The 25,000-nt window shown below is 38.9% G+C and overlaps 2 protein-coding genes across 2 annotated transcripts in view; both read left to right on the forward strand.

Moving 5' to 3' along the window:
• The first annotated feature begins 6,095 nt into the window (after nt 1-6,095).
• Nucleotides 6,096-12,144, forward strand: LOC140923848 (uncharacterized). The gene is made up of 4 exons (XM_073373860.1): nt 6,096-6,215; nt 9,794-9,857; nt 10,267-10,763; nt 11,370-12,144. The coding sequence occupies exons 1-4, from the start codon at nt 6,160-6,162 to the stop codon at nt 11,884-11,886; spliced, it is 1,134 nt and encodes a 377-aa protein (XP_073229961.1). The 5' UTR covers nt 6,096-6,159; the 3' UTR covers nt 11,887-12,144.
• Nucleotides 12,145-14,587: 2,443 nt separating this feature from the next.
• The window catches only part of LOC140923844 (solute carrier family 35 member F5-like), a 57,618-nt gene continuing 47,205 nt past the window's right edge, over nt 14,588-25,000 (forward strand). Inside the window, exons 1-2 of the mRNA XM_073373857.1 lie at nt 14,588-14,813; nt 16,205-16,354. Of these exons, the coding sequence (XP_073229958.1) occupies nt 14,637-14,813; nt 16,205-16,354 (327 nt within the window). The 5' untranslated portion in view covers nt 14,588-14,636. The remainder of the gene's footprint in view (nt 14,814-16,204; nt 16,355-25,000) is intronic.

A 25,000-nucleotide genomic window follows, 5' to 3' on the forward strand; every position in this document is an offset into this window, starting at 1 on the left:
AGGTTATAAAAAAATACGAGATTTTCGTACGTTCATTTTTGCGAAGGAGGATATATTTAATAAGCAAGCCAATCAGAAGCAACGATCCCAACAAACAGTGTCTTGATTGGTCTGGGCGCTCTCGCTTTCTCTCCGTAAAAGTGAAAAGCCCCCGGAAAAGACACTGAAAACACGAAACAACCGTCTACGGCAGTTCTTGCACCCCAAGTACGATAGAGGACTCTTGCAAGTATGAGTTTCCAAAGTGGTATTCTTTGTGCCACTACTGGGACAACGAATCGGTAGGTTTAAATACACTTTACTACCAAGGTGATGCGGACCACATCTCGATTATTTTACACGTCGCATCGCATCGATAGGTCTCTAAAAAGTCGAGTGAAACGACTGTTCTGTCTAAAATATCTGTTCGGAGAAGTAATTTCTATTACTCAGGGTGCAAAGAAAGTCAGTTTTACAGCTTGCCATTCGGGCTAGCTGTAGCTAGCATGTACTAGCCCAAACATCACTTTAACTAGCCCTAGAAGCTTTCAGATGAGTAGGTTTGAATACACAGTCCTTCTGTAATTTGAATTCTCAAAAAATTCACTTGCCCATCGGGCAAGCTAAGAACAACAGTCACTAGCCCGATATAAAAATCCTCTAGCCCCAGGCTATCGGACAGCAGTTTCTTTGCACGCTGATTACTTGAGGACGGCTAAAAATTTCTAGATGAGCGTTTTTTTAATGTATAATTTTCGAAGTCCCTACGACTTTCCTAAAAAGTGTTTCGAATGTATTTAGGAGGTGCCCCTAAAGCTTATAATATGGTGATAAAATGTGACAAGAGGGACAAGGCAAAAATGTTGTGAGATCGGGTTGTGATGCATGTTGCTGGGAAATAAAAGTACCGAGAATCCTACAAAGCTTAAGAAACTTGAAACCGAATCAGCACGTTTTTCTTTTTAATGTTTATTTACTTATTTACATCGTACCTGGCGAGCGAGGAGTGAAGTATAACTTCACATGCAATGGAAGAAGAAGAAGCGTTGCTTAAAAATTCGACTGCGTTAGGGCTGTTAATTTTTTACCAAAATCGAAATTATTTACGATATTTAATAAGAATGCAACAATTTCTATTTCGCGATCGTGGGACTATCAAGTACCCGGTGGCCTTCTATACGCAGAGCAAGCACTCTATCCTCCGAGTCTCAGAGACTGGTCGAATGTAGAGAGAAATGTGACAAGAGGGGCAAGGCAAAAATGTTGTGAGATCGGGTAGTGCATGCATATTGCTGGGAAATAAAAGTAACGAGAGTCCTACAAAACCTAAGTAACTTGAAGCTCGGTCATTTTTTTTAAAATGTTTATTTTGGTCTGGCCCCAGTTGTTCAAAAGCTGGATAGCGCTATCCACCGGATATATCACTATCCCTCGGATAAGTATTAGGCAAACCAATTGCGCTATCTAGTGGATAGAGATTTATCCCGTGGATAGCGCTATCCACCTTTTGAACAACTAAGGCCTGGTGTAAAATCAGCTACTATATAACCTGGAGCTCCTGGAGAGCTGCTAGAAGACTTGACACCGTAAAAAAGTTGTTTCGATTTCTTCCTGACGCACGTGGTACTCTGGCGAGCGAGGAGTGAAGTAAGACCATCAGTGTAAACTCATCATAACCCTTTTGTAAGCAATTAGGTTTAACTGCCTCTACAGAGATGCAGGGAAAGACCGATTATATACCGAAAAACTTTTGCATTCGCGCTTATCAGTTGAGCTCTTGTTGATTTGTACTCAGAAATTCTTATATGCGGACGCCCATGGAAACAGCATCATTTAAGCGTTATACAACGTTTGTGAGGAAGTAAATCGGTTTATCAATTGAATTTTAAGGTTTACTGTTTATTTTTAATATCTTCCACTAAGGAACATGAACATCTAGCGTTTACTTCAGCAAAAGCAATCAACAGAAAAATATTCGGTTGCATAGGTTTTGGCTGGTTGTGGAGGCTAGTCAGCGGAGTATGGCAGGTGCACGCGCGAGATTTTTCTTTAACAATATATAAGTAATAACAGTGTAATAAGGGCCTAAAAACGGCCTTGCACGCGCGACATCTCATCGACTTCTGCCATACTCTGGAGGAAGCAAAATGATAGCAAGAAATCGAGGAATCGCTTAACATAGTGATAAAATAAGAATTCGTTAGCTTAGTATAATTCTGCATTACAAAGATATGTGTCATGACAGCGTAGTAGACTGCTGTTTACGAGCATATAAGTATAAGAATCACGGTATTCACTAAAATGAGCTATACAAAGTGTTTACGTGCGTGACTTAACCACAAAAGAACAAGATGTAACAAGCAAGCCATGTATCGAGTAGAAACACTTAGTTCATATTGTGATTGCGCTTTCCTGACTTTTAATTTCTGCTCAAGATCAGATAAAACAAAGTTAACAAAATGGGGAAAAAAGCTAGTAATCCATGAACGGCAGGGCAAAAAACGCGTTTGTAAATTAAAATTTTATCAGAATTAAAGAATCTGAAAAAAAATAAGCCGACTATAACATCTGTAAATCTGCTTTGAAAATTGACCTTGCTATTACTAAGTAGTAAAGGATAGTTCTCCTCACCATGATATTTTAAAGTTAATAGCTTTTTCATATTTATTTACAAACTTGATAGTTACCAACAAGATATTTGTAGTTAGTTAATAATACGAAATAGCAAAACCAAGTTCAATCACGACAATGGAGCAGAGTGAAGACAACTAAAATGCTGTATTTATTCATTTTTTTCAAGACATACTGCTAAAGTTAAGTAAAATACATCTCTCCGCGGCTAAGAATGATGTCCGGCTCAAGTTAACTGATTTTACTGTACTGAGAATGAGATCAAAATTAAAGTAAAAAGTTTAAGTCTGTATAAAATTCAAATTAACTTTACCTTGCCCGTGCTTGGTCTAGATGAATTTCAAGCATAGCTGTCGTTATTCCTTATGAGTGGACCGGTTAATGTGCCTGAAAACTCCAAAGATCAGTCCGTATAATCTGGATATAGACTATTTTCCCTATGCTACATATTGTACTTAACGCACTTACGCCAGTAGCACGTTTCATGCAATGCAACTTCAAAATGGACAGATATAAGTTCCACTCAATAGGTTTCGTAGGTTTTGTGACGAAGCAGATGCACACAGGTCGGTTTCTCACCGAGTTTACCAGCTGTAATGGTAAAATGCCCCGCAATTCCTTGCCATGTTGGGTAATTTCTTGATCTGATAAAGTACATCATTTTTTCCTTGGCATCAGAAATCCAAGAATGACTAATAGGCATTTACAGCTTTCAACAAATCAATGGCGGAAGTAAACTGTGTTGCTCTGAAAGACATCAGGAAATTCTGTCATGCAACCCGCTTTCGTTTCTCACACTTCCGTCGATTCTCTTTTGTTTCTTAGTGAACTCCATTTAACTTTACAACTACGTTTTAACTTCAAAGAATCCCGTTTTTAGTTTAGCTTGGTTGTTCTTGAAATCGTGTCTTCTCTGAATGTATTGATTTTAATTATGTATTTCTGTTACCAATCAGAGAACGCTTTTATCTCCTACGTCATTGTTTTTGACAAGCAGGTCACGCTACACTTCTCGCTTCAGTCTGTTGTTTCGTCAGGCGTTCTGTCTGTAGTGCCCTGAGTAGGCTTTTGTACATTATGCTTTTGCTTCCGCACTAAAATGCTCCACCTTAATGCTCTATTTTTCCCACTAAAATGCTCGGTCTCCCCAAAAAAGTCACTAAAATGCTCGGATAATGCTCGTTATACAAACGGCTTTTTAAATTAATTTCAAAGTTTACACTTACAAAAACGTGCAAGTGTTGCAAGTAACAACGACAACGTGTACAAGTTCATAAATACAGCCAAAAAAAACAGCTGTATTAGGTTTTTTGTGAATTTTGAGTTTTAGTCTTCATTTTGTTTAAAAACGCAGGAGCTCATGGGGCATGGGTTCCTGAAAAAGATAATTTCTATTTTATTTTCCGGGGAAAATGCCACTAAAATGCTCGAATAATGCTCAATGCTTTTGCCTCACTAAAATGCTCGAAAAAATGCTAGCATAATGTACAAAAGCCTAGCCCTGAGTGCATTGTCGCTGACTCAAGAATCTGTTTTTAATTTTCTACCATCAAATTGTTTGTTATTCAAGTATTTACTTTGTATAGAACACTCCGAAACAACAAATATTGCACGATGAATTACCGGAGGAACGCAAAGCACGAACGCGACAGGCCCTTGCGCACTTCCGTGTTACCTGACAAAGATCATATTGTTCTGTTGACGGAAAGGGTTACTCAAAGGGCCGAAATTTCTCCTGTGATCATGAGGCTTTGTTAGCTCGCCAACACAAACAGCTGGAAGTTGACGTTAGTGAATTTCGAGTCGAGTCAGTGACTCCATCTTGGAATAAAATTTACATTTTTGTGGTCTTGGATACCTCTCAGTCAATCAAAAGAAAGCATTGCTGGGGACGTTAAGGGGGTGGGGTATTTGGCTTCTGGTATAAGCCAATCATAAGCAAAGTATCCAATTCTGACCAAACACTGCCGTCACTTAACACCGATCGTTGCAAAGTAAGAAAACACCAAGGAAAAACTGCTAATTTTCAGTTTGTCTTCGTTCACACACAACACTAGTTGAGATTTTGGAATAATGAAACGGTTTAGCAAACTTTTAAATATATTCTAATGTATTTATAATTCATGAATTGAGTTCGGCACGGCGGTAGCACGACGTTTGAAACCAAGTTGAGCTACTGCCGTGTAGCACGGCAAGGCTTGTCGTGCTACACGGTAGTAGCACGACTTGGTTTCAAACATCGCGTTACTGCTGTGCTAAAGTCGAATTTAATTCGATCAATTGAGTTCGGCACGGCAGTAGCACGACGTTTGAAACGGGCCTGAGCTAATCCTGCCACGGTCTAAATGTAATAAACATTGCATTGAGTCAGTATTGAGTAGAAACCAAAAAGCCCAGCTAGCAAGCTAATGACAATTCTGACGGCTACTCATGTAAGGCAGTGCTCTATGAACCTAACCCTAACCCGTAGGTCTTAATTCGCAGGCGGAGAAAGAACCTTATTCGGAAAACCGGGACAATAAAAACAGCTAAATCATGGATTTTAAAATACTGTGAGATTAATTAAAATGCATCTCATAGGAGACTACCAGATCAAATGAGATTTTATTTTACAATAGTCCGCTGCTCACAGGTAAAAGTTTGCTATATTTTCTTACGTCATTCTGCGCAGTTATCAGAGTGATTAGAAAACCTGATAACATAAATGCCGTTCCTTTCGCATCATACCGAAAGTAGTGTCGATCTCCAAGTGGTGGAAATCGAACCTTAAGTCCTCTTGCTCTAAAACTGCATTTTTAAGTCAAAGCCAACCCGTCAATTTGCAGACGATTTTTCATAAGTCATTAGTTCGCATTTGTAGAATCCAGTCTTGAATGTATTTTGTTGCCAATGAGAAGGCTGTTTGCATTGGCCTCAAGATTGTATGATTTCATTTGCGACCCGACCGGTCCCGAAGGAAATGGCGGTTACTTCGCAGCATAAATCCAGTAGGAAAACCTCAAAGGGCTTATATAGAAAATCATATGATTATATCAAAGCTCACTCTCCGGCGTATGATTTGATTCGCAAACAATATTGGCGTCCAAAAATTGATTACGGGTAATCGGCTGCATGAATGAAGCAGGCTCTCCTAAGCCTAAAAGCCAGGGGTCTTATAATTTGTTACCCTAACATTGCAACGATGGAAATAACAATAAACAAAATTTTTTGTTTGAATTTATAGGTAAATCCACTACGGGACACGTGGTTGACGTGACATAAATAGATCATCATCTGTACATATACCGCAACCGCAGAACCGGATGCGTGAAATATGTTTTCTTTGAAAGTTTGGATCGAAAATTCCTGAATCTCAGCCAATCAGAAAGGCTGATTGACCTGTTTATTTCCCGCACTGAAGACGAATTTAGTAGTGTTCTTCACGATAACGAGCCCATCGAGTCACTTAAAAAATAGGTGTATTAGCAGAAAAACAGAGACAGGGAATCAAAAGCCATACATTTCGAAGTATAATTAATTGTTACGCTGCAGATCAGAAGTTTTGCGAGTATGAATACCGAGAGAGAGTCGTGTACGTGTACTGGAACTACAGAGATGAGGGATCGGTGAGTAAACGCTTAGAACACTTGTGTTTATAGGAAGCGAAGAAGTTTGCAGTTTTCATGCTTTACCTTTTTAAGAAAAATGCCTAAACAAGACTGAGATACTGAGGTGGCTTCGCTAAAAGTCTTAGCAGGCGTGAAGATTTAAGCATCGAGGCCCATTAAGGCGCCATGACTCGGCCAGTGAGAGAAAGAGCAGATATCGATTTCGCTATGATTTGTGAAGTCAAATGTTCTGTGTCAGTTAATTCAGCAAATGGAAGTTATTGTGCATTTTAGTTTTAAATATTGCCAGTAGAAAAGCTACTCCTATCAAGTTTAATCATTGAACTGAGACAATGCCTCCGTCGGATTTACTCTCTGGTCCTTTCCCCACTCACATTTCGACCAAAAAGTTGTCTTACTTTGCCGGAATTAAAACGGGGCCCCTAACAGACCAAAAAATCCATCGTCACTGCTGAAAAGAGAACTTTCCAGCTTTCGAGAGGGATTTGTTAGAAACAAGCAAATAATATAGCTCCGCAAATGCCGCACTGAATTTCTAGGCTGCGTAGGTGTCTGTAGCGGTTCTTACACCTCGGTCATGATGATTACTTGAACCGAAGCGAGTGGCAAAGCCGTGCGAGGGAAAATCCCTCGACGCGACTTGACTTGACTCGTACCCACTCTTCCCCCGGCTCCGCGCATCACATCATATCAGCTATTTAGCTGCCGTAGTTTATTGACCATAATAACAATATATTTATAATCCCGCCCGCTACGTAGGCTACTGAATTTCACAGGGAGGGATGTTTCACACTAGTTAATATGGACGGAAGTTACGTTTGTCCACATGTACAATTTTGTATCTTGTCCGAACCGTATCTTTGTTAGTTGTCAACATACCACTATCAACTTTAGCAAAAGTTACTGATTTTTAGGCTCATTTTCCAGTGGTTTCGATAAATTTTCGCCTACTGGTTTATTTCAAAAGTTGACAAAACCGTTTAAGGGTGGATGACCGTGTATTGATGGATTCGGATACTACTTTCGTGTGCCTTGAGGCTGTATGAAACAGTGAAGTGTTTGATAGCGATTTTGTGCCTTGCAAAAATGACAGAAAATATTTGTATGTTCTACGAAAAATTTTTATTATAAATTCCATAGATCAAGGTATTTCGAATACATCAAAAACTTTAGCTGTGAAACAATGTGCCTATTTGAACAACGCTTTTGGCTTGCAGTCCTGATGCGGACCACTGAGGAAACAGCCATCACATCCTTCTCATATGACGAAATCAGGGAAACCTCTAAAACTCGACTGGTTCACCGAAGGTATCTTCACGTGGTCTTTTATCACACAAACTCGAATATGTACTATAAATACATGGTGGTGGCGACTTTAAGGAGCTATGTCTTAGCTAGTTTTCAACAAATGACTTTCAAATTTGGCAGTATTCAAATTTAAAGGCGCTCTTTCCAGCGGAGTCGATGGATTTTCCTTTACTTGTCTATGTCAAGAGTTGAAAAAAACCATCGAAAGGTCTATTGCATGACGAATCGTCCCCGAGATTTGGAACAATGAAGGTACTAACTTGACTAATGTATTGTACTTGATTGTTCCTTTCTTAAAATACTGTAATCCTCTCTAGCTAGCACCCGGAAAAGCCAGTAAGTGTTTTTATTAGCTTGTGCGTACGGATTTCCTTTGCCTAACGTGCTTCATCACCAGCAAACGAAGCAGGCAACATGCATGATAAAATGTATCAGGGGTATCCAACTTCCCAATGTTTCAAAATACGCCAGAAGTGTCTCAGATGGTTTTCTCTGTGCTTTAGAAGCCTGTTAGGTCAATTTGGAGTTGCCGTAAAAACTATTTATCTGTTCGGATGTCTTAGGGGAACTTTGGTACTCACGAAAGTTTTAGGTGGCTTTTTCGTCTCATCCGAAAGTGTTAGTTACCCTCATTTGTCTGGCCGAAAGTTCGAGGACATGAAGTAGCCTTGCTTTCATAGAAAATTACATGGGACGTTAAGTCTTTATACCGAAAGTTTTAGGAGACATTTAAAAAAAAATAATCGCAGTATCTTGATATTAAAATGTGAAAACACAACCTCCAAAAATCGTGGTTAAGCTATTAGAAAACCTCCGAATATTTTAGACGAATGCAACGGTTATCCAGAAATTTTTATCTTTTCTCAAGCTTTAGAAATTTCTAGATAAAATCTGTTCCTTCGAACAGTTATTTTGCAGAATATAGTCGCTGGGCGCCCCTGATGTATTAAACATCGAAATAAATCCCGGGAATAAATACAGAGAGTCAGTTCTCTAGGTTAGTTAGGTTCCCCAATGTTAGGTATAAACTGTATGATGAAGAAGAAGCGTACGTACCAGTGTTTCGAATTAGACTTCTAGGTATACTTTTGAAGCAATGCTTGGACATGATTGATCGTTGTCCACTGAATCTTTTCGCATCCTAAGTCCAAGATTAACCAACACGAAGTTTGATGAATTGACTGCTTGTTTTTGTGAAGTGCATATCAATGCCGGAAGTAGTGTCAATCTCGATGTGGAACTGCTATGGAACCCTCTTCAGTTTCTTGTAGAAAACAATAAATCAGTCGTTGTCTTCTTTCACTTATTTCCAAAAAGGGATTAGTCCACTTACTTTAAAACTGAATTTAAACGACACCAAAGTGTAAACTGTTTTTATAGCTCAGTGAGTCATTGAGGTTTGCATTTGTAAATGCTTTAATTTATGTATAGTACGTTTGAACCAATCAGAAAGCTTTGATCTGTTGACGTCATTCTGTTCCAAGGCAGGTCACGCTCAGTCGACTTGTAAATTGTATCTGTCGTGATGCAATTTTGTCCTTGGTTTAGATTTTATTTTATTTCATTTTATATTTGTCTGTTTTTAATTTTTTGGTATGGAGACGTACATTAATCAATTGTCAAATAATAGGAAAAATTGGTGAACATATGACGTGAACCCTTTTTTATAACTGAATCTAGGTAAAACTTGGAAACTTTCCTTTTCAGGACCCACCGAGAAATAAATTCGTGACAGGAGGATATTTTTGCCATAAGAAAGAAACTTATTTCCTATTCGCTAAAGAAGTTCTTGATTTTATTGCCCCCGGAAACGCTGGGATTTCGCCTTGATCTCCCCCCGTTTCCGTTGAAGTTTCACCGACTGATATATAAAGAACAGATATAAACCGCTCGTCTCCAAAGTGTCAGACAAAACCTTCAGAAACCACACCGTTCTCAGGAGAGCTGGACTGTCACGAGAGTGAATGACTGTGTCTTAAACTGCCGTAAGTGAAAAGCGTAGGGGGCCAGACCGAGTCTATACACTTCAGTGAATAGTTAAAGTTGAACTGATCCACACGCCCCCACCACCCCCCCCCCCCTCCCCCCCCCAAAAAAAACGCCCTATGCTGTCCCAAAAATATTTAACCTTTTGCTTTGTTGAAGCAAACTTGGTTACCTTAAAACAGCAACCAGTCCTCGTTATTAAAATTCATGAAGCAATCTAAGTTTTTAATGATAAGGCTGGCGGCTAGGATAATGTTATATTTTGCAATGGTCTCTTATAGGGGAAATAATGAAGTTGCAGGACATGCAGTTGGTTCAGCTGCAAGAGAGCCAATAGAGCAAGGGGTAGGTAGATATGTACAAACTCAAGAGGTGCCTGTCATGTTTTAACCAATAGAAAATACCAAGACCTCCCAACATTAGTACAAAAGATAAACGATCGCTAGCACTAAAAAATGTTTCTGCTGCTCGCGTTTCCATAAAGCATGTTGCCAAAATCAAAATCTCCTAAATCCTAACCCAAGCTGTGACTTGACAAAAAAAAGGCAGGTTTAAATTTATCTGTTTAGTACATTTTTGGCATCAGCACAGCTAGACTGCCAGGACCCGCTTCGGTAATAGTTGGGGGCTGGGACTCACATTTTTGTGACCGTTAACTGTTTCTTGACCGGCATTCATTATGAGACAACTTAACAAGATAGTGATAAAATCTCCTATGCTGGTCTAAAAATACGTATTTCTACTTTTTTTCTAGGCCATCGGTGGTCAACCCATTGAAGGCGTATATCATCTCATTCATGCTGGAGAACAGACAGAACATGAATCTCAACATCATTTTATTGGTCAGCCTAACGCTGCAGGTTTTCACAATGGGCTGATGGATCCCCAAGGGATCTCACCATTGCCAGTTGTGCCACCAAGCTATCCTCATCTCCCGATGAGGGAGCTTATTGTGAAGAATTTGAATTTCAATCCATTGCAAGAAGTTCCCTTATACCAGATGAATTCAACTGGCAGACAACGGATTCAGTGCGCTGAGATGGCTAGAGGAATACAGTTCAGTGATTGGACTGGGGCTAGACCACCAACAACTAATATGCACTGCAGGCGAGGATGGACTGTTGCAACTGAGTCGTACGATGGAATCAGGTGTTCTGGATCTGTCGAGGAGACCAGCCAATTTCCGGAGCAGAACCAAGGACGTGAACGCATGCGTGCATCCAGATTTCTTCGACAGCAGACTTTAGACAGGTCAATAAATGAACACTCCGCACTATACCCCCAATTTCTTTAAACGATCGAGAACTTTCTTTCTCTGGCCAAGGGTAATCGGTGCGTCATGTTACTCCTGGAAATGATTGGAATCGCAATATTTTATCAGTTTACATGACAAAATTATGAGTTGTTTAATGGACAGTTTAGTTTCTGAGATCCTCTTTTGTGGCTTGCTACCTACCTCATTTCATCAATACGTTTTAGTAAGGGTTTAAAGAAACCCGTGAAATTTTAAGTAAACATCGGAAAATTACAGGTCATAACCTGCGATCACGCGAACCTTATTCTCTGTTGATAAGCCCAACTCCAGTTTCAGTTATGTTGCAGATGGCAGTGTTGTTACTAACTCGAGGCCTATCTTGAGTTTGGTCAGTTCTTGTCACTTGTGTCGTTTGATCCATCAGGGTTGTGCCCAATCGCAGGTCAGAGGTCATAATCACTCCATAAATATTGTAGAGGGGTCAAAGTTTACATTTTCAGCCAGGGTAGCATCCACCTTTAATTTGTTAGCAGCTGTTTCCAAATTGTTTTTTCTTTATGCCACAACTCTTAAAACGGCTTCACAAAACCAACTCTCAACAGGTCAAGTCCAGTAGAGCCTTTCTTAACTGAGGGTCAGTTCTGTGGTGGAAATTATACCTGGAAGATTGAGCCTTTCTCTCAGCTCCTCCAGGACGCAGGCAATGGAGAGATAAGATCACTTGAGAGTCCTCCGATTTACACAAGCTTCCCGTGTGGATACAAGTTCTTCATGCGTATCTTCCCAAAAGGCGTTGATGGTGGAGATGGAAGACACATTGGCCTGTTTGTTGGTATGATGCAGGGGGATTTGGATAATAGGCTCAAATGGCCATTCGACGGACGAATCTCTCTTTCCTTATTGGATCAAAGCAATGATGCTCACAGGTTCTGTAACGATGTCAGTGGCACTTTCACGGCTAACGGAAATCTGGGAGCTTTTCAGAAACCCACTGCTGCCGGGCGATACACCACCCTGTATGGCTACGAAGAGTTTGCGCCCATCGACATGGTCTGTACCCCACAGTACTCTAAAGATGATGCAGTGATGATCAAGATTGAGATCAATAAAAATATCTAAGTATTTTCCTTTAGTCTTAGGAAGCACAATTTCTTGGCTGTAAAAACTCCATAAAATTATTTTTGTATCTTATAAAACAACATGAATACAGTAGCCAAGTAGAAAAACTGCGAGAGAGAGCTTCAATGATAATCATTAGTATTAATAATTACTAGCAATAATGTTTTTCTATACAGAGATATTAGTGCATTAACATTATATAGCCGTTAATTTCGCGTTAGGTCCTAGATAAGTTTATAATTCATTTTAAAGATTTTTTTTACCATTTGATCTTACTTAAGGCTTCTTTAATATTGTCATGTTAAACCAAACCTATGTTAGCCCTTTAAGCCCTCAGAACGCAGCGCGGGAGGAAACTGGGGAAAGGATGGGTTTTCTTTTTTCTCTTACCTTCCTGACTTTCGCATCTTTCCTACTCTTTCGCTTCCGGCTTCCGAGCCTAGAACAGGCTACCATTTTGGAAATGTACAAGGACAACAAATGTTGACTTTTATTCTTTTATATGAGGGTTTAAAAGGAAAAGCGGTTACCGATCTTAGCTTGTGTTGATATCTGCTCAAAAGAAGTGTCTGCTTGATACAAGCGTTGTTATTGAAAATGTGAGAAAAAAGTTCATATTCTCCATTACACAAGTTTACGCCTACTGGAGAATGTGAGTTTCCTATACAGGAGGGGGCGACCAGTGTCGACGTAAATATTCGTACAGTTAAATACTGCACATGCAAATACCTACAATCACAACATATTATGTTTTATAGCATTATCGCTATAAGGGCCTTGATAATGTTTGCGCGTAGTTAACCTTGTGGGAGGAAAATCATCGTTTTAGTCCTATCCGAATGACTTTACTTTATAGTCTATTTCGTTTAGAAGTAACGCTAGAAAACCGCCTTTATTGTTATTTTTGCGAGGCAGCAATGACCATGATGTTAATACATTTATCGAAGTGTGTAACACTGGTTTGCAATCATATAGACTGGGAGCTGTCTCTTATCTTTTTTTTGAGTCGGTAGTAGATCGAGAGCACGCGTGGGCGGAAGCTTTAAAACTTTTTTCTCTCGCCGCGCGTGGCTCTGAGGCGAGAAGGTACGACCGCTTGCGGTCTACAATCATACTAATATCGCATCGATTTAAAAATGATGCCACGTAGTTACACAAGATTATAATTGTTTGTTGATGTACACAGCTAGACTGCGAGCAGTCTCTTATTGTTCTTTGCAAAGTTACTGCACGCGAAACCTAAGCACCCGAGCGGCAAAGCCACGAGCTGCGAGCCGCGAGAAACGCGGGCGTAAGCCCGAGAAGAAAAAATAATCCCTTATTGTAATAATAACGTCATGGTTTGCAATCGCGCTGGATGAGATAAGAACTAGACGGATTTTAAGAGAAAAGGCGGACTGCAAGCAGTCTATGTAGAAGCTAGGCCGGAGGTTTGTTTAGGTAGTGTAGGGTATCAGAGAGTAGTGAAAATTTCTAGTTATTTTCTCGATGAAAACTTATATTCCACAATGTAGTCATAACGTGTAGCTGTAATTATGAAGGGGGTGGCGAAAGATTGTATTGAAATGTCATGTCATTTTAAAAACATCGGCACTTGTCAGGTTTTGTTGCAATGAAGAAGGTGGAGGCGTGCTTCCGCCTCTAAGGAGTGGTGCTTGCCGTGGATTTACATGTATTCTCATAGTATGATCCTCCTAAAGAGTAAACTTCATTTACTTCTTTCGCCACTCCTATTTTATACAAAAAAGGCTTTAGTTAAGTTAAAAAGCGAGTAAAATATGTTCACATATTATGTATTATCAGTTGTAGTGTCTTAAATCAATAAAGTAAACGTGAAACGTTACCCATTATTTTTTGGATAATTTGATCTTTTGGTTGCATAATGTAAGAAGCCCGAGGGGGGTGGGTGGGGGGCGGCTGGGGTTCTTTCTATGATGGCCTATACGGGGAGGCTCCGCCCGAAGGGGGCACATTTTACAGGCTTCAGGTATACAATAGGGTTGGGTCTGTGAAAGGGCCCAAAAGGGCAAACAGATAAATTTCATCGCTTTATAAAGTCGAGAAAACTTCCTATTTTGCGATATGTTGATTCCTATTTTTAAAAACAGTGCATTTACAGCAGTTAAAATGAATGCAAAGTTCTAAACAAAGTATATTTATGTTTAAGGGGTACCATTTGTCAATAGAAGGTATACAAAAGGGGTAACTTTTTCGTGAAAAATGGTATATAAAAAGGTACAGGGTTGAACCTCCTTCCCGTATAAACGTTTGTTGAGTACCTCCCCCGGGTAAGAAGCTTGGGAGCAATAAACCCTTTCGGGTGTTCTGCTGTCGTTCTAGCTGTTGAAACTTGCCTGTGAGTATTGCTTTTCTTCTGGGTGTTTTTACTCGCTGTTCTTGTGCATATGAAAGTACTGGAAAGTATGAAACTCGTGAAACAGCGAGAAAGAGCTAGACAGAAATTCTCTGAGTTCGTTTGGGGAGGCCTGTGACATGAGCCCACGTTTAACCATGGCAATCCAAGATGGCGGCCATGTCACGAGAAGGTCAGTCAGTAGTCTTTTTATTTTTAGATTTTTATTTTTTATCAAAGCGTTTTTCCTATAATCCCGGTCATTATAATATGTTTTTTTTGTACTCAACTCATTTCTGTCTTTATTTAGTGTCATGGTACCATGAAACATCTTCGTCTGCGCGTTAAATCACAGCGGAGTTAGCATACTAAGTTTTAGAAGAATTATAGTTCTAAGATGTCTTCTGCAAGTGGTAGTCGTCTTTGTAGCTGCTTCCGTTCGATGTGGGCTTCAACAGTGCAGTTTATTGTGTCACAGGATGAGAGTGTTAGGCGGAGACGACGCTTGTTGTTGGGGATTGTTGTTTTACTGCTGGTGGACGTTCTTTGGGTTGGCTTGTCAGAACTGACAGATGTGAGAACAAATTTACTGCTAATTATCCATAATTTATTACTAGATAGCGTACGAAAATTACCACCAAATATTTAAAAGCAAACCATTTTATCAGAACATTACAATAAAAATCAATGAATGTGACTATCATCTGATATTCTTGGTTTGCAACCATGTCACCTGGCAAGGCTACTGTGTTGGTGGTCAATACAAAATACATATTTTCTTTACAGAAAATCTGTATGAGAACAGGGTTTAAAGTTCTCAGTAGAGAGAAATGCTTTTGTTATTGACCAACAAGATGTTTACCATGATGTCGTCATATGTAAACCAGCTGATATGGTTGCTTTTATCAGGGGCGGACTATTAATTAGAAAAGTTATGGCAGGGATGGGGAAGTTTTTGAGCTGCATGAATTTTTAGGTTAACATGTCCATTATTTCTTTAGTCTTTTTTCCAGGCGCGGATCCACACCGGTTTCCACCGTTTTACGGAAATCGGTCAGATTTTTGTTAAACAGATATATTTTTGATAAATAAAAAAACTTTCCAAGTTGTAAGGCTTTATCCAAGGTGAATGGAACTGGCCAATATCCTATCTGAGTGACTCAGAACCCCGAGAAAGGAGACTTTAGGGAGTTAAAATCTAAAACATTTACCGGGGGAGCATGCCCCTGGACCCCCAAGAAGCTTGCGTTTTCGGCGCTCGTTGAGGAAATCGGTCAGCATTTATCCTAGATCCGCGCCTGTTTTCCCTTGAATTAATTTTGTGTGTGTGTGCTTGTCCCCCTCCCCACCCCACCTCCTCCCATAGCTTTTCTAATGGTCTGCCTAATAAGTAGAAGTATCCATGGCAAGAAGCTGGTTGGACTGTGCAAATAACTAATAAATAATCCATTTTTATTGAGTTGGTTGGGGTTAGATTACGTCCTCAATACAGGCTACCAACCACACAACATCTCTACCTTTCCAAAAACAAATCTGACCCCTCTGCTGTGGCATTTTCAGACCAAACTGAGGCCCAAAGTCCTGAAAAAAATTTTTTGCAGACCAGCCCCCCACCCCCCCCCCCTCCTTATCTAAGAGTCTAGATCTGGCACTGCTCTGAACAAATTTTTGACACAGCTTTTATGAAAACAAAAGTTTGCTTTCCACTAGATAGAAAATAGTTACCATCACTGGCATCGCAGGGTTGTGTAAATAAGAAGTGGAATGTGTAAGTTAAAGATTCTTTTACTCTCTCATATCTGTCAAAAATCCATGTTGCCCAGATCTCCAGTAAGTCCATAATGATTACAATCTTGTTTATGTCTTAATCAACATTCTCACTGCTTTTTATGGTTTACACAGAGTTAGGAATTTAGTTTTCTGTTATACTTACATCTAGTTTGACCAAAACCTTTTTCTTTGCAGTTTATTTTCAAATATGAGGGATTTGACAAGCCTTTTTTCACCACATTATTCAAGACATCATCATTTATGATATATTTGACTGGATTTCTTTTTTATGAGCCATGGAGGCTTCAATGCATTGCATGCTTAAAGAATGAAACATCCTCAAATGTAAGTGACAAGAAAGAACATTATGATCTCTGTGCAGATCTTTAGATTATTATTTGCCATTTGCACAGCTCCCATAAAACACCTTGTTTATCTACCAATTTTTGAAATTTTTGTAATTTTTTCAATTTCTTGTGAGATGACTGTAATACCCAGGTGGAAATTGAAACAAAGGGTATGCAATTTTTTGGGGGGAGGTGGGGGGAGCAAATAAGGTTTATTTTGGGTGATGTGCAAATTGACAATTTTGCGCGGTTTGTGGTCCATGAGTGATCATTGTTTTGTGTTTTGGCTTGTGCACAGACACGTCAAGCTTTGGTGGGGTTCTGTGTAACAGCTGCAAAACTCCTCTATTAAAACACTGGATAACTGGAAAAAAATCTCTTCATGTAAGTTGTGACCAAGTACAAAACGTCCAACGCTTAAGATTTGAATAAAATGTTGTGAAAAAAATTCTAAATGCTAGTCTGTTTATATAGTCATACTTGCAGTTCTTGCGACAATCTCCTTGCAATAATACGATTTTACGTTAGTTATGGGTCAGTAACGCCCTGTTGTTCAGAGATGTGCAACCTTAGTGCAGTGATTCTGCCAGTGATTACTTTTCAGAGATACCCCATCTTAACCACCAGTGTTCAGACCAGGTGCAGTGCCCTAATTCTGTGACTGATAAAATTTCAAAGATATCCCACCCAGGGCTATGAAATTGCATGTTTCCATTTTTGACGAGATGATATAAAACTAAAGACCCAAACTCTAGAAATGACATCTATTAAATGTGTGTGATGCCTTAACTTATTCAGGGGTGTAGGCAGAATTTTGTAATATGGAGGCTCTTGACTCCAAGATGCCCCTTATACTTCTAAAATAAAGAATTAGATGAGCCAAAACTGGAGTGTGGTACAAGATGTTTCATGTTACAGATGTGTTTTATTGAGGTAACCCTAACCATGAAAAATCCTTCCCTTTACTCCCCACACTTCTACATACTAGAAAATTCCAAATATGCACGCAACAGTCAAAATACTTAAAATAGTAAAGATCAAAGTCATATCTAAAACTGCATTTTCTCTCTGAGATATTGAAGTGAATTTTCTGCTTCTGGTACTTCCATGCTTGCACTCATTTTTGCTTTTCAAAAATTTTGTTGTTAGTATTTTCTACTGCACATGTGTTAATTATTTAATATATAACTAATAAGGCTTAGCTCCCTTAGCCCATATCTATTTGGGGCCAAGTTCTTATGATTTGAAGATTAAAAAATTGAAAATGAGAGAAAATTAGCTCTAACTTTTCCTTTTCATTCAATTTCACCATGAGGAGAACTTAAGGATCTTAAAGCCTGATATTTATAAAGTCTGAGTTTATGGTAGCTTTAAGTGAGCCAGTGTATGACTCAATAAAATTAAAGCTTGTCTGTGTGTCTTCTGGGGCACCAAGGCTATTTGATGCAGTTCAGGATGGAGTGACAGACCCTTCACATTCTGCAGACAGCATAGGGTTAAATAAAAAACAGATAGTCGCCATTTTGTACCAGCTCTGCTATGGCTTGAGTGAAAAGTGCAACTGGTTTGAATGTGACGATGCAGTCGTCCTCAATGACTATCACCTGAATCAACAAGGTTTAGTGGTGAGCATCTCATAGGGAGCTCCTGCAACAGGCAAAAGGCAAAATTAATGACATTTTTCATAACTTGTCATCTTGCAACACCAGGAGCATCAATGAGCTTGTTTCAGGAACAATTTTACATAAATTGCAACTTAGGCAGCCTATGATAGGTGACTATTTATACACTACTACTGTGTATACACAGCCAAACTGACATTGGCAAGCCAAGTGCTCCTAAATTCATGTGCACAAACACTGAATATATGAGACCCAGAGTATCAAAAGAATTATTTCTATCCGAGAGTGAAAAGTTACCCCTATAGCATTTTGCTGTTGCCCACAACTAGCGGTACCCCTTTAGATATTCAGGATTTCTAAAGTGTCATGGATACAAATTTATATTAAAGAAGGAAAGAAATCTTTTGGATAGAAAAGGAATAATAACATTTACAATTTTTGTAAGCGTACAAATACATTGTATGTGATGGAGCTAATTCTTACGTGAATGCCAATGCAAGGAATCAAATTCAGGGATTTCATGTCCAGTGTTGCCTGTGCTTGAAACAGGAATGAAGTGCAAAGCTGAACAAGGGCAAGAAAATTATTGTTTTGCTCTTGAACTTGTGCTAGTGTCAAAGTGGGAGTAATATTAATGGTCATATGAAAATGCATTAAATCACACTTATCATATTTTATAGTAGGGCAGGGAAAAGAATGCACATATGTGTATTTTCATATTTTATATTGATTTCAGTTATGTTTCAAGACATTATGTAAACATTTTAAGCATAACATTAAAATTCTTTTAGGTGCCAATTTTGGATGTATAAACAAATCATCATAGAATAATTATCAGAATAAAATCATCTTCCAAATGGTGGGGGTTCTTGTCAATGAATCTGAGAGCTTACAGTGCATGATTATTAAAACGCAAATTCATCAGTGTTCCCCCCTTGGATGCAAAATCAAACATTCAAGAATGAAAGAGTGTTCCGAAACAATGCTTTTACATATAAGTTTTGTTGGGATATACTTTTACATGTTCACGAAAAATCTGAAAACAAGGTTGAAAGGACAAGAAAAATTTGGCTATCTTCAACGAAGTTTTAGCAAATAATATTTCACAATCCACCGCCTCAATCTCTTAATCTCTGAGAATAAGTAATCACCATAGAGCACCAATGTAAACCAGAAAAGCAAATTTTCGAAAATGGAAGGAAACATCCGACTACGGCCTTACCTGTAAGAGTAGGAAATTTGCTTGTTGATTTAATGCCGCTAAATAGTATCAAAATACTCGAACTTCCCCCCTTTGAATTAACCATTAAAAGTGAAAATACGGAGTGACCGAAAGAGAAGTTTAACCTGTTTAGTCGCTTGTGTGGGATATATAACTGGATCTCGCTGTACGGTGAGGGTCAAATACTACAAAAATACGGGGGGCACATAAATTACGTTGAATTCAGGCTGCTATAATTTTAACACATAACATTCGATGATGCTGCTGCACATTTCACAAAGTAAATCAAGGGGGATATCTTACCTAAGTGCTAGGCAGCTCTGCAGATCATGGACGATAACCCAGAAATCCGTGACCGCTTGAATGTCAACAAATCAACATATCACAACAAACGACCTCGTGAACGCTTTATCTGCTTCATTAGAGGAGCCAAATGGATGAAAATTAACCGGCTAAATGGTCCTTCTCCCATACATGACCCTTCAACATGGCTTAGCCAAAGTATCCAATCTATAAGACATGTCTGCTGTTGATTGGGTATGCAAAAAAATCTCCCTTGAAAGTGCTTCAGAACATCTTTCGGCCATTACGAGTACGTCACAGCAAGGTTTAATGACTAGTTCCTGGGTGACTAATGCGATAAATTCTATTGATAAACACTCCTTGCGTGAGGTTGAGTGTAAAATTTATATTTACTGAATCGGTCAGTGTAAAACGCAGACTGCGGACTGCAGACTGCGGACCAGGGGTAAAATGCAGACTGAGTGTAAAATGCAGACTGCACACTGAGAGTAAAACGCAGGCTGGGTGCAAAATGCAGAATAAAGACTGTAGACTTTTTTACACATTTGTACTCATTCTTCTCCAAATCGGTGAAATAGCTTAGCCGGTATCAGTTACACAGTTCGCTTCCTAGTCGAAGTGCATTGCCCATTTGCCAGAAATTTCAATGAACATCCGAACAGCTTAAGTCTGCGTACCTTGATTTGCAATACTGTCATAGAAGGTCATCCAAATTTCCTGCAGAACATCTTTCTTTGTTGTTGGAATGATTTACTCCCTTTTTTATCGCCATAATTCTTCCTGTACAGTATTTTGGGTCAGCAGCTGTCATTTAAGCGTAAACATCTTGGTGTTGTACCAGTTCACCGTCCCTGGTCACGTATATCGAAAACTTCTGGTTGAAGCGTGAAGTCTCTCGGACAGAAAAAAGGTTCAAGATTGTGATTATGTTTTCGGGTCGTTGACGACGTTCCAGAGAAGAAAGGAATGGATTTGTGAAAGCAGATGTCGTCAAGTAAGTGTTCGTTTACATGTATTTGCGGGATTTTTTTGCCCTTAAAAGCTTCCACGACCACAGTTTATACTCGGTCTGCATTTTACCCTGGTCTGCGTTTTACTCTTAGTCTGCAGTCTGCATTTTACACACAGTCTGCATTTTACCCCTGGTCTGCAGTCTGCAGTCCGCAGTCTCCATTTTACACTGACCGTTTACTGAATTTACACAGTGATCTACATGAAGAAAAGGTCTCGAAATATATAGTGCAAATTTAGGTATACATGTAGGGGGATTGGATCATTTAAGCGTTTAAGTTATAATTACGTGTGGTGATATTTACGAGTGTAACTACGCTCGGCAGCGATCAGCGCTCTGCAGCACTGTGCGGGTTGTGACAAGACAACAATCGAAGGTATGTATGTGGCCATAAAAATAAAAAATCCTCCTTTACTTTGGTATAAACAAAGTGACATCTACGAAATATTTCATGGAAAATACATGGTATTTAATCATTAGTAGATGAGGCAGAAATCATACGAACGAGTAATGTATCGCTCTAATCGAAGTTCAACATGCCGCCCCGGGCATTTGACACCTTTGCCATCCTGGGGAGGAGGGAATTTGATTATCAGAGTCTTCCAGGGGGTGGGGAATTTGATCCCCATGCTTTAGGGGTGGGGAATTTGAACTGCACCCTCGATTTCATGTAAAATCTTTGGTGTGGCAAGCTTTTTGGGACGCGGTGTTAGAGGATTTTCGTGGAAAAGATTGTGCCTTTGTAGCCAATTAGTTTCGAGGAAAAGGCTTAAACAAGCTTTGTGAGGTATTTGAAGTATTTAAATTTTAAAATTTTTAATATTGGATTCAGGCTTTGAATGTATGAATGTATTTTATTGTTGTGTTCACAATGAAATACAATACCTATACCGGCGATTCAATACAACAACATAAAATAAAATAAAAAGCTCAGGTCAACTACTATGACCTACTGCAAGTATGTTAATTAATAAGGTGAACGATCATGCATGTCAGTGAAATGGTCATGATGTAGTAATCTCAATAGGTGGGATCTTTTTTATAGAACGCTTTGTATGTTGCATGACGAAGAAAAGCTGAGCATTCAGTGACCTTGTAGCAGCGATTTCCGCCGCTTTGCACGAGACTTTTGTTCGTAGTAAATACGCTAATAGTGTTTCTCAGTTTTTGTTATATTTATAAAGATTTTATTCGACAACTGAGGGTGTTTCCGCCGTCCTTCTGTCATTTTTGTGCCTGTTAAATGTCCCCGGGGTGGGGGCATTTGATCACCTGAATGGACCCCAGTGTGGGGCATTTGAACGGCATTTTGGCCCGGGTAGGGGGAAATTTGAACAATAATTTTCATAAAAGTCAAATGCCCGGGGGGTTGCTCGGGGGGGGGGGGGCATGTTGAAGCTTCGATTTGACCGATACATAAGATTTCCGATACAAAAGTAGTTAGAGTGTGTAAATATAAATACCAAGTTGATGTGCGAAATTCAGAGATTCTATTTCTTCCCTAAAAATGCATGATTGGAAAAGACATTAGAACTCATTGGTCCTCTGGATCATGACAAAACATTTCGCTTGTGTTTTTTTGGCGAGAAGAAATCAATATACTAATGTGGGGAAGATGTTTTTGTTTTTAAAATTAACACATATCAAATTCTTACCTCCGATCGTTGTCACAAACCGGCACAGCATTGTGATCGCCGCCGAGCGGAGCGTAATTACACTCGTTGTAAATATGACCACATGTAAGTACAACTGGAAAGGCTTAAATGAGTCCGCATTCCCCGCTCATTCATACTTAATTACTACATATTTCGAGACCATTCCGACTGTAAATTTCACAGTCGACTTTAAGCAAGGAGTGTTTATCGATAGATTTCATCGCATCACAAAAACTTACAATTTCAAAGCACCAACATTAGTCACCTCCGCTTCTCATAAAATCACGGCAAAATGCGGCATTCTATGTCCAAAGACACTGCTTTTAACGGAGAAACAGCTCCACACCAGACATTTCTCTGTAGCGACTTGCAATGATCCCATAATCCTGTGCGCATAACTAAGTCTCAAACGTTCTTGCCAGGGCATCCGCTCTGGTTCTTGCCTTCTGATTCGCTCATCAACGTGGTCACGTGGTCCGTCAGCGCGATTACAGGGAAAAACCTTCACCGGCGAAAATTGTCTGATTGGTCGACGCGCGACCACGTGATATTGCCAAATTCAAAATGGCGGCAATACATCCATCGTTTGTTTATCCCAGTGGAAAGAAGTGAAATTGCGGCTTAATATGAGTTGCAAATGCATATACGGATATTTTTAGAATAGCCTAGACTTTTTATTATCCTTTTTCACCTATTCCTATGGGATTCGTTCCCTGCGATGCTCGCGTTTTGGCCGGTTTACCGGATTCAACTCAGCACTCTTCACGATCACGAAGGACAACAATATTTTTGATGAAAGCCGGGTCACTAGAAAGAACGGCCTTTGTTCACAGCTCCATGCAGCGAAGAAATAAGACACTATGGGTCCTTTGAAATTGCTTAGACACCTGGAAGTTATTTTATTACTTTTTTTACCGAAAAGATAAAGCAAAATTATGTCTTCTCCAGCAAGACTATTTATAAAAAAAAGCTTGAACATGAGCTAAATGAACTGTAGTGTCTGCATTCATGTTCTTTTCATTGCAATTTTAATATCAAAACTTTAAAGCCGTCTATGACCGAGCAGTTTTTTTTTTCTTTTTTTCTTTTCAATGGTTACTGTGCTTGATCTGAATAAGATAATGAAATTTTTAAAATTAGGGCAATACTATATATAAAAGAAAAGAACTTTGATTGCAAATATGTTAGTTGGAAAAAATACTGATTATACTATAAGATCTTTTTACTATATAGGTTAGAAAAGTGATGAGTAGTCAAAAGTGCTACAAAGGAGTAAAAACCCAGATCTTTCCATTAATAAATTTTATTGACACTGTCAGGGACATATACTTTGCTTGAATACACATTTTGTTCTTCAAAAATCTTGTTTGTGAAGCTGCACTTTGTTTGATTCAGGATCAATCAATCTTTTCTGAAGAGAAATGAACAATAAAGTATGTTAGCATGTCACTACTTCAACACTGCCTTAGCCAACAACTAAGAAGAAACTCAACTTCATATAAACAAAAAAAAGTGAAAAATACTTCACTGTAAACCAACAACCGCTTCAAATATATATCACATTAAATTCACGCAAAATGTAGACCTGATGAGAAGTTTATAGGAAAAGAAACAAATGATAATCACAATGAAACTATAATGTTTGAATGAGATCTGTATTTGAGAGTTCTCTCATAATTCTGACAGAAGATCAAAATAGGAAACTGCATATTCTACACAACTGCATTCATCAACATGATCCAACTAAAATTTCATCAAGACTAAAAGTTTGCTCCAAACTTTAAACTCCTGTAAGGTTTTTCCCAGGTTTGAATCACATTGAATGCATATTTAAACAGTAATTAGATCTGTGAAACATTAGAACGGTGCAATGTCGTGGAAGGTCTGGGACATTACTGAGACTCTAACAAAATCCTTTGGTGCGAGTTCCAAAGCCGCCTACTATTATTTTATTATGAGCCTGCTACTTAAAAACTTTTTGACAGCCCTGATATTGCACAGTAAATAAACACTGTTGGATATACACATGCAAGCGGTCCATGACCATCATGCTACCTATCCCTTAATCAAAAAACCTACAAATCGCCTTTTGCTGACTTTTTCACCTGATTTTGCATTAAATAGCCAGATTTGGTTGTTTTATGCTGAAAAGTGGATTTTTCTCAAAAAGCTTGGTACTTTGCTTACAGCTACAGTGTACATTGTACATTTTTGGCTCTAGCTGACATCGTAAATAAGAAAACCCATATTTTGGAAAGCATTTTTTGGCAAAACAAGAACTGATTATGCGTATACATATTATAAAACTTAAAAGTACTCAATCACAATTAATAAATACACAGTACAGGTAAACCCCCAATGCTAGCAATCTTCTGTGACCCAAAGAGGGCAAGTATGCTGGTGTAAAAAAAAAAAAAAACTCCAAGGATTGCTCTACAGAGATATAACCATCCCTTTTCAGGGCTGTCATTACGTTTTGAAACAGCCATAGCAAATGAAGATTCACCTAATACAGGTCCCAAAAATTTAAATTACCACCTTCAGCTTTCCACTTTGATCACCTGTAACATCAAGTGAGCTCAGCTGTAACAGGTGTTATGGGTTACGGCCCCTAATGACAGCTCTGCATTTTTATTTTAGACAATTCTCAGTTTATGAAAAGCCAAACCATTTTTATTCAATCATTACATGTAGATCTCATTACACTTTTATCCTTCTTGGAACATTACCTGCCATTTTTCAAGATTATTTCACAAAAAAAGACTTTACATAATTATCACAAATATACCTGATCAGCATCTAATATAAAATTTTATTCTAATATTGTAGT

This window comes from Porites lutea, chromosome 14, assembly GCF_958299795.1.
Source record: "Porites lutea chromosome 14, jaPorLute2.1, whole genome shotgun sequence".
NCBI lineage: Eukaryota > Metazoa > Cnidaria > Anthozoa > Scleractinia > Poritidae > Porites > Porites lutea.